The sequence below is a fragment of the Fusarium falciforme genome, chromosome 1 (assembly GCF_026873545.1).
Source record: "Fusarium falciforme chromosome 1, complete sequence".
In the NCBI taxonomy this organism is placed as follows: Eukaryota; Fungi; Ascomycota; class Sordariomycetes; order Hypocreales; family Nectriaceae; genus Fusarium; species Fusarium falciforme.
In genome coordinates, this window is record NC_070544.1 from 2,018,002 (window position 1) to 2,033,070 (window position 15,069).

General features: G+C 54.1%; 4 protein-coding genes across 4 annotated transcripts; 1 reads left to right on the plus strand and 3 right to left on the minus strand.

Moving 5' to 3' along the window:
• Positions 1-267: 267 nt before the first annotated feature.
• Positions 268-2,906, plus strand: NCS54_00053300 (Hypothetical protein; the record flags this gene model as incomplete). The annotated part of the gene is made up of 4 exons (XM_053146183.1): positions 268-366; positions 428-814; positions 891-2,531; positions 2,595-2,906. 4 exons carry the CDS (start codon positions 268-270, stop codon positions 2,904-2,906), a joined length of 2,439 nt encoding a protein of 812 aa, XP_053002158.1.
• A 616-nt stretch (positions 2,907-3,522) lies between these two features.
• NCS54_00053400 (Hypothetical protein) lies at positions 3,523-7,774 on the minus strand (the record flags this gene model as incomplete). Its single annotated transcript, XM_053146184.1, has 1 exon — positions 3,523-5,931. Exon 1 carries the CDS (start codon positions 5,485-5,487, stop codon positions 3,523-3,525), a length of 1,965 nt encoding a protein of 654 aa, XP_053002159.1. The 5' UTR covers positions 5,488-5,931.
• Positions 7,775-8,468: 694 nt separating this feature from the next.
• On the minus strand, positions 8,469-11,216 carry NCS54_00053500 (Hypothetical protein; the record flags this gene model as incomplete). Its single annotated transcript, XM_053146185.1, has 3 exons — positions 8,469-8,645; positions 8,698-9,882; positions 9,945-11,216. The coding sequence occupies 3 exons, from the start codon at positions 11,214-11,216 to the stop codon at positions 8,469-8,471; spliced, it is 2,634 nt and encodes an 877-aa protein (XP_053002160.1).
• Positions 11,217-13,579: 2,363 nt separating this feature from the next.
• NCS54_00053600 (Thioredoxin domain-containing protein) lies at positions 13,580-14,401 on the minus strand (the record flags this gene model as incomplete). Its single annotated transcript, XM_053146186.1, has 2 exons — positions 13,580-13,657; positions 13,709-14,401. The coding sequence occupies 2 exons, from the start codon at positions 14,399-14,401 to the stop codon at positions 13,580-13,582; spliced, it is 771 nt and encodes a 256-aa protein (XP_053002161.1).
• Between the last annotated feature and the right edge of the window lie 668 nt (positions 14,402-15,069).

A 15,069-nucleotide genomic window follows, 5' to 3' on the forward strand; every position in this document is an offset into this window, starting at 1 on the left:
CTAGTGTAGGAGAGGTAGCGCTTTATTGCCATCCATTATGCAAATACACGTGAACCCGACTCGACGCCTGCATCAATCCGCATGAATTCTTGGAATTGATTGATAGCGACGACGACGCGCGCAATCTCACAGCCTCTCGTCCGTGTTGTGTCGTGTCCTGGCCTGCTGGACTTCTGACGATCTCGGCCTCAGCTTCAAGTCTTTGCTGCTTCTGTCGTCTGCGTCTGCGTCTGCTTGTCTCGGTCTCCTCTCTTTCCCTCCGTCACCATGGCTGCCCTCGGCGAGGATCTGCTCAGCACCGTCAACAAGCTGCAGGATCTGGTCTTCAACACCATCGGCAGCGATTCACTGGACCTTCCTCAGATTGTATGCATTTTTCATGCGACGAATTGACTCTTGCCGCCCCAGGCTGACCCGTATTATCCAGGTTGTCGTCGGCTCCCAGTCCGCGGGCAAATCCTCCGTCCTTGAAAACATTGTCGGCCGCGACTTTCTGCCGCGAGGAAGCGGCATCGTCACCCGTCGGCCCCTGATTCTCCAGCTCATCAACGTCCCCGATGACGAGGGCGCCCCCGACCCCTCTCTCGATCCTTATCGATCTCCCGGTGCTGCCCGCCGTTCCGAGTGGGCAGAGTTCCATCACATCCCTAACCGAAGATTCAACGACTTCACCGACGTCAAGCGCGAGATCGAGAACGAGACTTCCCGCGTCGCCGGCAACAACAAGGGCATCAACCGACAACCCATTAACCTCAAGATCTACTCCCCCCACGTCCTTAACCTGACCCTGGTTGATCTTCCCGGTCTTACCAAGGTGAGAAGCCTTTCCTGACTTTTCTTGATGCCCTCATGCGCTGGCACTGAGCCCCACTGACAATTCTTGTCTTTAGGTTCCCATCGGTGACCAACCTACCGATATCGAGAAGCAGACCCGAAACCTAATTTCAGAATATATCGCCAAGCCCAACAGTATCATTCTTGCTGTCTCTCCTGCCAACGTCGATATCGTCAACTCGGAGGCTCTCAAGCTTGCCCGCCATGTTGACCCTCTTGGCCGGAGGACTATCGGTGTCCTGACCAAGGTCGACCTTATGGACCACGGCACCAATGCTCTGGATATTCTCTCGGGCCGTGTCTACCCTCTGAAGTTGGGATTCATTGGTGTTGTCAACCGCTCACAGCAGGACATCCAAGGAAACAAGCCCATGGAGGAGGCTCTTCATGCCGAGGCCGAATTCTTCAAGCACCACCCTGCCTACCGCAATATTTCCAACCGCTGCGGCACCCACTACCTAGCAAAGACGCTCAACACCACTCTCATGGGCCACATCCGTGAGCGATTGCCCGACATCAAGGCCCGTCTCAACACCCTCATGGGCCAGACCCAGCAGGAGCTGGCTAGCTACGGTGACATGCACTTTAGCGGAAAGGAGCACCGTGGCTCTCTCATCTTGCAGCAGATGACTCGCTTCGCCACCTCTTTCATTTCCTCCATCGATGGAACTTCTACCGAGATCTCAACCAAGGAGCTCTGTGGTGGTGCCCGTATCTACTACATCTTCAACTCGGTCTTCGGTAGCTCTCTCGAGTCTATCGATCCCACCTCTAACCTGTCCGCCCTTGACATCCGGACGGCCATCCGAAACTCCACCGGTCCCCGGCCCAGTCTTTTTGTCCCAGAGATGGCTTTCGACCTCCTTGTGAAGCCTCAGATCAAGCTCCTCGAGATTCCTAGCCAGCGTTGCGTGGAACTTGTCTATGAGGAACTGATCAAGATTTGCCACACCTGCGGCTCAACCGAGCTTTCCCGATACCCCAGACTCCAGGCCAAGCTCATCGAGACGGTATCAGACCTGCTCCGCGAGCGGCTAGGACCTGCTTCTTCGTATGTTGAGTCTCTCATTTCTATCCAGCGCGCCTACATCAACACCAACCATCCCAACTTTTTGGGCGCTGCTGCTGCCATGAGCAATGTTGTTACCGCTAAGCAGGAACGAGAACGGAAAAGGTTGATCCAGGAGGAGCGTGAGCGTCGGGAAAGACGACGCCTGCAGGAGATTGAGGCCGACGGTGACGGCCCCGAGAACGAGGACGGTGTCACAGCTCCCAACGAGAAGGCCGAGAAGACCAAATCGAGCCGAAGCAAGGTGACCAAACCCCCTCGCAGCCTCTCGCCTCCGGTCCTCGAGAACGGAAACCACCCCAGTATCGCTGCCGCTATGAACGCGTCAAATCTCAACGGTATCCGGTCCGCATCGCCTTCTCGACTTAACCAGCAGGGCCTCGGAGGCGCGCGGGACTCCTTCTTGAACTACTTCTTCGGCAAGGACGGTGCCAACATGGGTGCTACCGGGCCTCTGCCCAGCCCCACGTTGTCCAACGGACGACATATTAGCCAGCACTCCGAGACCAGCTTCCCTATTGTGCGCCGGGAAAAGGAGATCCCCCACCGTCCATCCACGGCCACACCCCAGCCTCTGGAGGACGAATTTGACCGGACAGGCAAGAACTACGGCTTGGCGTCCCAGATGGTGAGTTCCGAGGACCAGATACACGGCCTGCTCTTCTCCCACGAAACTAACCCCCACCGACAGGGAGAATCCGCGGAACCGGCCATGACGGAGCGGGAGGCCATGGAGACGGAGCTCATCCGGGCTCTCATCTCTTCCTACTTCAACATTGTGCGGGAGTCCATTGCCGATCAGGTCCCCAAGGCCGTCATGCACCTCCTCGTCAACCACTGCAAGGATGTTGTCCAGAACCGCCTCGTCAGCGAGCTCTACAAGGAGTCCCTCTTTGAGGAGCTGCTGTACGAGGACGACGGCGTCAAGAAGGAGCGCGAGAAGTGCGAGCGCCTGCTGCAGACGTACCGCGAGGCCGCCAAGATTATTGGTGAGGTGCTGTAGAAGGATCATCCCCCCTCGGGTGCAGGACTCCCCCCCAACCCCTGGAGAGAATGCCCTTGGAGAGAGAAGGCGTCGACTTAGAGAAATGACAGTAATGAGGAGAAAAAAACGTCATGTGCGGATAGACTTGGGAGGCGAATTCTTATCGGGGACGGACAAGATCGATCGTTTGGCAGGGCTAGGCTCATCATTCAGCTGCCTCTTCGGCTGTCTGTCTCTGGGCTGCTCACCTGAAAAACTCTTGATCGACTTTCCATCCAAAGCAAAGCAACGCAAAGAGAGGAGAGAGAGAAGTCTTGTACACTTTTTGTTGTCTATTTTGTACACCACCGCTGGCATTCGGATTTGTTGTCACTCAACTTACTTTCCAAGGCGCGAGCAGAAAGAAGAGGAGGAAGACTTACTTGTATCTATGTAAAACAAATTCGGCTCGTCGTCCTCTCAGAATACAATCAACTTACCACTTCAACTTGATTATCTTCACTTGTACACCAAATAATCATGGTAGTCATGTTGCATTTGCTAGTTATACAGGGTGGCTAGGTCATTGTACATGGTTGTGATCCTCATTTTCCCTCCTTGAGCAATTCATTTCCCCACACAAGTAAGCTCATCATCATCTCTGATTCCCTTGATATGCATCCTCTTCCTTGCCCGGCGAAGGATATCGTGGATCGTAGTCGTCAAACTCGGGCCTGGCCGCAGCACGACCTGGGGCGACAGATGCTCGAGGATCAGCAGCGTAACGGCTGTTCAAGTGCCCTTCCGCAGCTCGGGGAGCTGGGTAGGCGCTCTGCTCCCTCATAGGAGGTCGAGTGTCGTAGGTATAGAAGTCTCTCTCGTCATGTTGAACTGGTCGCCTGATGAAGTAGTCGCCGTATTGACTTCGGACCTCGACGTATTCATAGGCCCCGGGGCCTACTGTTGCACGGTGGTCATGATAGTCGTAGTAAACGCGGTGAGGCGCATGCTCTGCCTCATAGTGATGTACAGGTTGCCCATATTGTGGGAGAGGACTGCGAGTTCGAAAACGTGCTGGATCATGGCCCTCATACCAGCCAGAGGGAGCGTAGCGATGATCCTCAAAGACACGGCCATCAGGTACGCCGTATCTGGTCTCCTGAGGCAGGGTATCTCGGGCTCTCATCCCTCGGCCTATTTCGCGTCCCGATTCGTCGACGTAGACAACTTCCTCCTCAATCGCATGGCCATGATTCTCGAGGGCAGGCCGATCCTGTCTGCTGCCCCTGCGAGCCTCAATGAATCCAGATGCTGCGTTCACCGGAGCGTCAATAGGAGGCCGATATTCCTGAGGTCGGTTTCCAACTGAAGCGCTCCTGTCGCGTGGCCCAGACGCCTCAGCGATAGAGTAGCGGTGTTCTCGAGCATCGCGATAGTCGTGCGAACGCTCATCGCGCCAATGTGTCGGGTTTCGAGGTCGGGCGGATGTAGATGGTGTGTTGTTTGACTCATCTTCTGCCTTGACCTTGACTTCTCTTCGCTCGGTTCGCTCGGTTCGCTTGGCAGATTCAGATTCCGATGCTGGTTGACGATCAGATAGAGGCCTCTCTTGTGCGGAGATGCCAGTTGTAGGTTGCCCCTGAACTGCAACAGCACGTCTTTTCTTGTGGCCACCGTAAACTTCGCTGGCAGGCCGGAGATGTGGTATGTCTTCTGTGGCCTTGTCGTACGCTTGTGCCTGGGGTTGAGCCCGGGGTAGGGGTTGACTGGTGCCTGGTGCTTTCTCCGCGGAAGACTGAGGCCCTGGACGATGCTCGAGTTGTTGTTGAGGTCGACCATTGGCCTCGGGAGCTTTGTGCGTTTGACTCTGCTGTGTACCATGGCCCCCTGATGCCCCAGCTGGATTCTTGTCTGGCTTACCGCCCGGCTTCACGACTGGGGTGGTCTCCAGCTCCTCCTCCGAAGAGCCTTGCTGGAGGAATCTGTCTATAAACGACTTCTCGAATGCCCATGGAATCGCATCCTCCACAGCGGCATGCGCGGCTTGGTTATTCTGTAGCTTACGCTTCACCTTGGCCAAGCAGGCTTCGTTTGGAAGCGAAACCATGTCCACTCGCCAGTCCATGGGTGCCAGTCCCTGAGCTTCAGGGCCTTCAACGTGCTGTGCCATGAAATGCGTGACAAGGTTGACCAAGGTGAATGCGCGCCTGCTGGTGCACGCCTTGCACGAGATGTCGTTGGCAACCCGAACTGCGCGCATGTCCTTGTGACTGGACAAAGCCTCTGCGAACATTGATAGAGATGCTGCTTCATCGTAGTCTTTCTGGAACTTCTTGGCTATACGATGAATAACTGTAGATACCTTGATGGAGGGGTGTAGCTTCTTCACACCCCCCAATTTGAACCAAGTATCCTTAGCAATCTTAGCCATGGCATTAAGTCGTGTCTTATACGGAACCTTTGCCCGTCCAGAATCAAAGGCGCCTTGGAGGTTGGGGTATGACCCGTAGTCATAGGAAGCTGGCCCCGATGTGTGTGGTTCGACGTAGGCATTTGTTTGGCCATGGGAGCCATATGCCGCCTCCGAAGAGAACTGTGGAGGATAGGAAGAATATGTCATACTGTCCGGATAGGCTGCAGACGAGTAGGGTGCTCCATAAGCATGAGGCCCAACACCGCCATAGTCTGTTGGTGGCACAGGGACAGGCGGACCAGAGCTGTAATGCAGCGGTGGTGCTGGGAACGGTGCGCTGTAGCCAGGGGGACCATAACCCGCTGGCGGAGCTGGTTGATAGCCAGCAAATCCTTGTTGGGCCGTGGCACCTGTCTGCGGGAGCGAGTGCGATGAAGACTTCCCGTACTGACCAAGCTCTATGGCTCGTGGATCAGGACTGAATGGAGGCACCGCTGGCCATTCCGCCCTCCAATGCACGACAACATTGCCCAGACTAAGGACACCGGTGTGTTTGGCTGCGTAATGCTGGATCACGCCCTCGAAACCAAAGAACTTGAGGTTGCCGCTGGGGTTGCAGCCGTTGCAAAGGAATAGCTCCTTTCGAAATTGCTCAGTGCGCGGCTTGACCTTCATGTCGAATACCCACTTCATGTTCTCCAACGTCAGCTTCTGGGTCCATGGTCCTTCTGGCGGCTCTACGATCGGCTCCTTTCCTGCAGCAACAGCCGCAGCTGTATCCTTGGCAACTTCGGCATAGAACCTCTTGCGAACGTAGAGCAGAACGTCTGCCGCAAACTGCGGGGTGTTCTTCCTCTTAACCTTTTCACCATTGTTCCACCCCTTGATGATTTCGTCCGCATATGCTGATATGCGAGCCCTCACAGGTCCCTGGATGTCGTCCCACTCCTGGTCAGGGACTTCCCTCGGTTCTCTGGCAGGCTTGCTTCCATTTTGTGTCACGAGCTTGTCTTGGAGTGCTCGAGCATTCGCCGTGTTTTCTCTCTCTCTGACTTCGGCATCTGACCGTTGAGCAAGAAGACGCGGCTTCAGTAGTTCCCATGCGTTATCATCGAGTGGTGTGATGAGTTGTAGAGCTGCCTGGAAGGACGGAATATGGGCCAGAACACTGGCAGTTAGCGGAGGATCAAGAAGCATCGCACGATGTTCAATGTCGGCACGTCTCTGCGCCTTGAGCTGAGCCACCTCTTCCTTGGTTCTTTTCTGCTGTCCCAGAGGACGAGGTTGTTGAAGGGGTGCGTCCGGCTTCCCTGCGAGGCTGGGTATTTCCTTCGGGTTGGAAGCTTTGTCTTGGCGCTCCTCATGACTCCGAGTCAAGTTGGATAGATGATGGCCAGGAAGAGGCTTGGGTGAAAATGCAACTGGTACTAGGTTCTCTGCTTTGGGAGGATCAGGCTTTGTAGCACTCAGAGACACTCGCACCTGGTTGAGCCCTCCAGCCAGCTCCCACTTCTCCCAGCGCGAGGCGTCGGCCAAAGCCTGCTTGCCCCGAATCTCTAAGCCCTTGACCCATTCTTCAGTGGCTGCGGAACCCAATACTTTGACCTGTTCGAACTCATTCTTGATCTGATTAATGTGTTCTGACCAATAGAACTTTGTCACCTGCGTGTTCGGGGGGAGAACTCCAGTTTGCATGACACGAGGACGTAGAACGTGCAATTGGTCAGTCACGAATATCGGAGGAAGAGCTGGAAGCAGAAGTGAGGGGGTTGTAGAAGACAGCAGGACGTCGAGTTCCTATCAAGACTGTTAGATAGAAGCATGCCATGATACGGGAAATACTGACCTTTGTGCTTCTCTTCACTAAGCAAGTTCCACAGGTACAGACAGAAAACGAAAAAATCGGGGAGACGCCCTTGGCGCCTGGCCCGCGATGCCACTCATCGACTGCATCAAAAGATTGCAAATCGCCCTTTGAACCACAAAACTGGCACGTTGTAGAGCAGATGAGACGCCACATGTGCAGCTCTGACTTGCCTTTCAACGGAGCAGGCATACGAGGGCAAAACAAGCGCCTCGAGGCCTGCCATATTGCTTCAGGCTTCATGTACGGGAGAGCAGAGGGCAAATAATTGCGATGCGGAAGGGGAGCTGTGGAGGAAGAAGGAGTGAGAAAAGAGTGGAAAAGTTTGTTGACAGACAACAAACGGCCCAGAGTCTTGGGCGAAACAAGAGTGAAGATATGCTGCCATATCCCTGCTGGGAGCTGCTTTGCTCGGTCCGTCGTAGAGCTTGGGAGCTCTCTCGAATGGCCTGGTCCGTCTTCCTGAAGCCTTACCCTCTTCACGTTGTCGGGCTGGGTGGGATCCTTGGAGCCTGGTGATTTGCGTTTGTTGCCAGAAGTGCCACTGGACTGGGTGATCTTGTCGAATAGAGCAGCTGCAGGATCGTAACTGGAGGCGTCGGAATCCTCGTTGTCGGGCTGGTCAGTCATGTCAAAATCCTCGCGGTTGGTGTGATCGACGCCTGAGGCTGCTTGAGTGAGCGTCGCATCTAAGGCGTTGGCCCCGATGTTTTCCAATCCAGAAGACATTTCTATCCAGAAGCTCCAGACGAAAGAAAAAGGATGGCGGAGAACAGAAGAAGGAAAAAATGGCTTGGGAAAACCTCAAGCATGTGAGAGCGGCAGTTAACACTTGTCAGAGGGGTGGCGCGTAGCAACGAAGGAGATACGTTCGTTGCAGTCTAATGAAATGGAGAAATAGTCGGAGTTGCATAGAAAATGCCTCCTCTATCTCTGCACTCCATTAGCTTGAGATGAGCACGGTAAAGGGTGACGGTGATTATGTGTCAATGGAATGGATGTGTTGGTGTTTGGGATGCAAGAGAAGAAGACGCGCGCTGATGCGTGATGATGCTTGATGGCGGCAAACCTTTGAAAAGCTTCGTTTCTGAGGAAGGACCCACCCTCCACACGGCTTCCTGCATGACGTAAGCAGGCATTAAACAACTCCAGCTGCATCAAACCGTTGACAACGGGAGGCAGCATTCAATCAATCACATGTGATGCAAAATATCTTGTTTAGAAATGGAGTGTTTGCTTTTTTATTCCTTTGTCCAACGTCACGTCATACACATACACAACATGAGGTGCGAGTCCCAATTACTATACAAGAATCCTCGCTCTATCATTGCATGTTCAAATCCCCTCCCCCTCCCCCTCCATGTCCTTGAGAAGCGCTACCACTACGCCCGCCTGTCGAGGAGGACTGTTCAGGGGACGATTGATCCCCTGTTGCACCGTATATTTGGAAGCTCTGATCTGCTCCCCAATTGGCCATCTGCGTGTAGTTCTCGAAGGCATTCTGCACTGGTTAGTTACATATGTGCAGGGGACTGGTAACAAGCTCAACTTACCCAGTCAAAGTTAGCAGCCATATCAATCCCAGAAGTCGTTTGCCCCGTTCCCATGTTGGCAAACATGGAAGAAAACGGAGAAGCTGGGGCTGCGGCGCCAAACCCATCGGTCTGGAAATCAATGCCCTCGGGGGCAGTCATACCAAAGTCCATGCCCATGAACGGAGCCTGGTTTGGTGTCGAGAAGGGGTTGATTCCGGTATTGAAGTCAGGTAGAGTGTTGGGGGATATAAGACCCGGGGCAATAGCCGGTGACGTATCGGCACCGATGCTCGCAGTCAAGCCCGCCATCGGCTCTGATTGCATGATGGGCTGCTCAGTGCCGCATGTCGAGGGATCCTTTATCTTGGCCAACATGATCTCGATGATCTTGCTTGCCTTGAATGCTTCCATAGATGTATCCGCAAGCGTCTTCCAGATGTCTTTTGCTGTTTCCAAGCTTCCGATCATCCTAGAACGCTGCTCTGAGTTCCACATGGAAGCTCCCTCGTTATCTTGTGGCGTCTCAGACTGTGCTGCCATGTTGTCAAAGTGCAAGTCCAAGATGACGAGCATCGCGGGAAGTGTAAAGTCCTTGGTAGCAATCGACTTGACGAACCAACTAACTGACCGCAGCCTTCCACGGGACTGCGACTCGCGGTACAGGACCGCAAGATGATCTAGAGCTGTCAAGGAGGCCTCGATGGCGGCCCTTCGAGAGTGGGCGTATCTCGCGCTTTGCCTAGCCCGTGGAAGGTATTTTCGGTGCAGTAGGCAAAGAATCTTCTGATAAAGAATGTCCACGTTGAACCGCGCGATTATTAGCGTCACTGGGTCATGAGAGCCCTCCAGTGTGGTTAGTTTTAGATGTGGCGGTAATTCGTGCATGGTTTGCCGCAGCTTCGCGTCGAAACGAATGATCTCATCGTATGGGACATGTTTGCCGACTTGATTCGTAGCCTGAAGGATGTTTCCCAGCTCGTTACATAGCCGTGACTTGGCAATCATGTAGGCGATAGGGGTCGGTTCTGTCGATGGTCGTGATGGCGGTAGTTGTTTCGTGTCTGGGCCAAACTCCTCGTCACGGATGTTATTGGGCAACTGCGTATCACAGTCGTGCTCATAGATCATGCTGGGCAAGGAGACCTGGTGTGAGAAGACAACATCAGACATTCGAACAAGTGCCCATGTCCGCCGCCTCATTTCCTGGTAATTGTTAGTCAAAGAACGCCATATTACTCATGCCCGCCCAAAGGGGAGGAACTTACAGCTTGGAAAGGAGACACAGACGGGAACCATTTTGCATCTCGATGATAGCCCATGCGGAAGGCAATTCGAGTGATCAACGACACAATCAACCACAAACCCAGGTCAGCATCCCAGCGAGAGGAATACTCTCCAAAGACGTAGAGAATCATGGTCTCGACTGTGTACTCGACAGGCTTGGTGTAGTCCGACTTGATCAGGCATTGTACCGTCCGCAGCCGGTATTCAGCTGCCAACTCGAGCGTCCGGCCCTTCCACTCCGGGGGCTCGTCGCCAACTTTGTGAAAACTTAGCATGGCGAGGCAGAGAACCGAGTAGAGCAATCCAAGCCACATGATTGGCGTCTTGGAAGGATCCTGCCAATGCCTCAACATCTGCTCCTTGAACGTTGGCTCGTGGATGATGTTGACGGCGTTGTCCATGGAGTTGAAGTATCGGTCGCACAGCGCCAAGACGGCTGACTTGGGTGGTAGTTCAGCGCGAATCTCCATCTCTGATGCTGGAACGGCTCCTAGTAGGAGCGTCGGTCCTTCGCGCGCAGCCATGGGTTTTGACTGCTTGACTCGCTCATAACTAGACTCCAGCTCCTTTTTATGGGAGTTGAAGTAGTTTTTTACCTCGGAAATGTCTGCGAGGATGGTGTGCCAGTGTTGTTGCCCGACGTATAATGACTTCCCCTTATCTGTGTCCACCTTTAAGAAGCCCAAGGATGTCGCCAATCCTTCTTCTTCGTCGCTATTCTCGTCGTCGTCGGCCATGACGGCCTCGTCTCCTCGTCCGACCTTGGCAGAGGATGCGCTATCCGTGACAGATCGTGATGTCGCCGCTGCAGCGGCGGCAGATGCAGCATCTACATTAGCACCTCCGTGCATTAGAGAGAGAACTAGGCCTTCTAAACGGTCAATACGATTCTGCATGTCATCTGGACTTGAGTCTCCTTGACTTTGATTCTTCTTGCGAGTAACTGGCGTCGCATAGGAACATGATGTTGTTCCCATGCCTTCACGCTTGGTACAGTTACTGCAAGGGTGATTTCTGTCACATTTTCTGCCAAAATTGTCAGTGAGAGTTGACGTGGCCATCTTTGGCTTGGGCTTACAATCTGTCAGCAAGGTTAGCATGTACACAGCGGACTCGTGAGGGACAACATACTTGCGTGTCCTGCAAGGATAACAGCTAAGAGGTACACGATTCCTCTTCCTCACAACGCGGAACTGTTCCTCGGGAGAGCGACCTCCCTGGGAGGAGTTGGTCGAGGGGGGTGTTGGGGTCATTGTGGAGAAGGGAAGCGAGATGGTATATCTCGACAGATGAGGTGGTGAGATCCGGCGTTAAGGCAGGAAACAGGTCGAGAATGAAGCTGACCAGCTTCAGGGAACCGGCATGAATATATTGAAGCTCCGGGCTTCCGGCTTAGAGAGCACCGGACCTCCGTGCAGGAAGTCAATAGGGCGCAACACCTTCAAGGTACCGGTCCGTGAGTCGGTTGCAAGCACGGCGACCTTCTGATGGATTGGGAAATGGAGCACAAGCGCCTAATGCCGAGTCACAACCAGGCAGCCGCTTCGCCTCCAATGGACCGGGGAAGAGATGAGTGGCGTCTGTCTGCTCCGAGATGTCCGCGCGCCCTTACAACTACAGTACAGGTAGCGTGTACAGCACAGTCCTCCTCCTGGTCCGCAGCAGAGCGCAGCGCGAATCGCCAATGAGCGGGCAGTTCTGGAGATTGGTCGAACAGTGGGATGGGTGAGCTCGGTGTCGCGGGCGTGTGCTAGAGGCAGCGAGAAGAGCTACAGACGCCGCGGCATCGACCGACTCGGACAGGGTGAAGAAAAGGGCGAGGCGATAGGCGCGAAGGCGAAGAGAACGCAAAAGCAGCTACTGTACGGGGCGGAAAAGGTCGGTTTGCGATGGATGGATGGATGGATGGTCGCTCGCTCACTCAGCAAATATATCGAAAACGTTGTGGGAGCGCCGGTCTGAGGGATGACGAAGCGAAGCGAAAGCAGTCAGAGAGCCCAACCACCAAAGAGACGAGATGGTCGATGGATCAAAAAGGATAAGGTATGGATGGAGGAGGGTAAGGAGGGGTCGTTGCTTCCGATCGTCCCCTGTTCTTTCCCTCTCTTTCACATGAGCAAGAGCTTGAGCTTCAAGGAGAAGGAGGGGCAAACAAGAAAGAGCCCAAGCGGCGCAAAGGATTCTCGGATCTTGTCAAGGACGTCAGCGTCAGCCTTATTAAATGCGACGGGCTAGAGCGGAGGCAACATTTTTAGCTGGATCATGTTAGCACCCCTACAGTAGAGGCTACGCGTGTATCGAGTAGCATCCTCACGCATCCCCATGGTGGGGTTGATACGCCAAAGGGGGGCTGCCGCATAGATCCTGGTTACATTGGCTCCCCGAGGGCAGTAGAAGCGGGAAATTCTCCTGGTCGAACCCTTGCTGAAGCCAAGTTTCCTTCGGTGGCTTCCAGGCCTTGACCGGGAATCGGACGGGAATCCCGCCGTCGTCCGTCGAGGTCAGGCCGTGAACACCGGCTTGGCATGGGAACTTATAAGCCTACGTATGCCTCGCGGTGCCTGCGACGCCGTCTCCAGGGTTTAACTCGACAGGTGGTGCTATGAATTGGTCCAACTCGGCCGAATAGACCGACGTGGCTTGCTTCGGTTGCTTGCTTGCTTGATCAGTCATGGCTTTCAGAATCACAAGTTACATCTCGCCAAGGTATCAGGTACCAACAAACTCTTTGCTCGGGTCGAGGTCGAGTCTGGATGGAATCACAGCGACACCTGTTGAAGGGCGTTGTTGCTCTGCAAGCGAATGCCATGCCATGCCATGCATGGGCTTAGGTGAGCCATACTCACGATGCGTGCAAAGGGAACCACCAAGACCATCAACAGCTGGCACCCATCGGATCCTAGACAAGCCCGACCACTAGCTCCTCTCGCTGTGAGTCATTCCTAAAAGCTCCATCACCCTAAAACCAAAGAGAGAAACGGATTTCGGAGGACGGGCGTCGATTATCACCGGGATTTGTCAGCGCTTGTCACTCCACGCGGCCCCGGTTGACGCCAGGTCGATCATTGCCATTCCACAGCTTCGACACGGACGGGCGCATCAAACAACATGAACAAGATTATGCTTTTTATGTCGTTGCTGCTGACTCGAAGGATATATCATTAGCTCATCCTCTCCTTGCTTTCATAACTTATCCGGATTCTTGGGCAAAAACGGTTAATCCCGGCTCCCTCATGACCAACTCGAACCTCCCTGCCCAACGCGACGACCCGTGAAGCCTTTGGACACGACTTGATACCATCCAAAGGAAGATTTACACGGCTGGCCGAAGAAACATGCGCTCAGTAATGTTCCATGGTCACATAATCCACATGATTATCCTTCCAACTTGGCTTGACAATCCTTCCCATTGTCCCTTGAATGCATAGTTTCGCATCATCCTCACATGCCATCACTTCGTCATCGTAGGGCCTGATGATATCTTACTGCCGGAACCTCTCACTTATAAGAGATTCTACTCATACCTCAGCAGCATAGTATCCGGTAGACTCGCTAGGGCCACGTTCACGTCGTGGAAATAAGATGCGCACAAATGTTCTCGCAATATGTTCCATTTTCAGGCCGCTGCGCCAGCGGTGGTGCTCACGCTGTACTTGCCGAGAAACTCGGGGTCGTTGCCAATCTCTTCCTTGACCTGTAGAGCTGTTAGTTTGGTCAAGCAGGAGACTTTGTGCGAGTGACTTACAATGTCCAATCCGCCGACGAGCTCACCATCGATCCAGAGCTGGGGGTATGTTGGCCAGTCGGCAAACTCCTTGAGTCCCTGTCGAACCTCGTCGTCGGCCAGAATGTTGAAGAAACCGTACTTGACTGAGTTGTCGCGCAAAAGACCAACCATCTGGCGCGAAAAGCCGCATTGAGGCGAACTGGGAGTGCCCTTCATGAAGAGCATCACGGGCGCGGCCTTGACAAGGTCGCCAAGACGCTTAAAGAGCTCCTCCTTCTTCTTTTCGGGATCCTCCTCCTCGGCGGCAGCGTTATTGTCGACATCCATACCGTTGGGGGCATCAGCAGCCGCTGCGCCCTCTCCCGACTGCTTCGCCTGCGTCTCGATGGCGGTTCGGACCTTGACGGCGCTGCTGCCGCTAACAGTCTCGACGACCTGACCGTTTCTCAGCAGGACGAGGAATGGGACGGCGGTAACATCGTAGGTCTCGCTGAGGTCGCTCAACTCCTCGGCATTGATAGACACCCACTTTGTGGCAGGAGGCTCGGTGACGGGATATTCGGAGGCGAGTGTCGACAGGACGGTAGCCATCTGGGCGCAGGGCGCGGCCCAAGGAGCGTGGAACGAGACGATAACTAGAGTAGTGGGTGGGACAGAGGCGAGCAGCTGCTCCCACTGAGGGATGCTGGTGACTTCGGTGATGGTGGACATGGCGGCGGTTGAGGGCAATGGAATTAGATGGTGTATCAGGGTTTAGATCTGATAAGGAAAATTGGACGGAATGTGGTTGGAAGTTGGAGTTTTGGCGTCGATCCACGCCCAAGTCAAGCGGCGTCAAAAGGGCAGGCAGGCACGGCGGGTTTGTACTGTAGAATTTTGGCGGGGTACCGACTCGAGTGGCGCCGAGGGGCAATTCCTCACCCAGCAGAAGAGGTGCGAATTCTCATGCTGCACTTGCGTCATTTCGTTTGGTTGGCCGTCTTCCCCTGCGACCGACCGAGTGCCGGTCCAGAGTGCGGACTCGGGTTAGATGCATGAGACTGTCCGTCCCGCTTACGTGCATATCCCCGTTTGTCCAAACACAGGAGATACCATTTCAACACTCTCTAATTATTATGGCAAAAGACTGGGTTTAAGGCCTAAGAATTTTAAGAAAATTATCATGAGTAATTTCAGAATATTAGAAAGTTATTACGCTTTTATTTGGCTTACTTATCCTCTGGTTTACTTATAATTAGGCTGTCAAGTTAGCCCTTTCTGCCATCTTCGCGACCGTGTGCCCCCTCCGCTCACCGCGTAGGTACCTGCCCTGTACTCGGCCAAGCCCCTCCACCAGCTGTCCAGCTGTTGGGCGCCAAAAGGAACCTGGCAGATGGAGC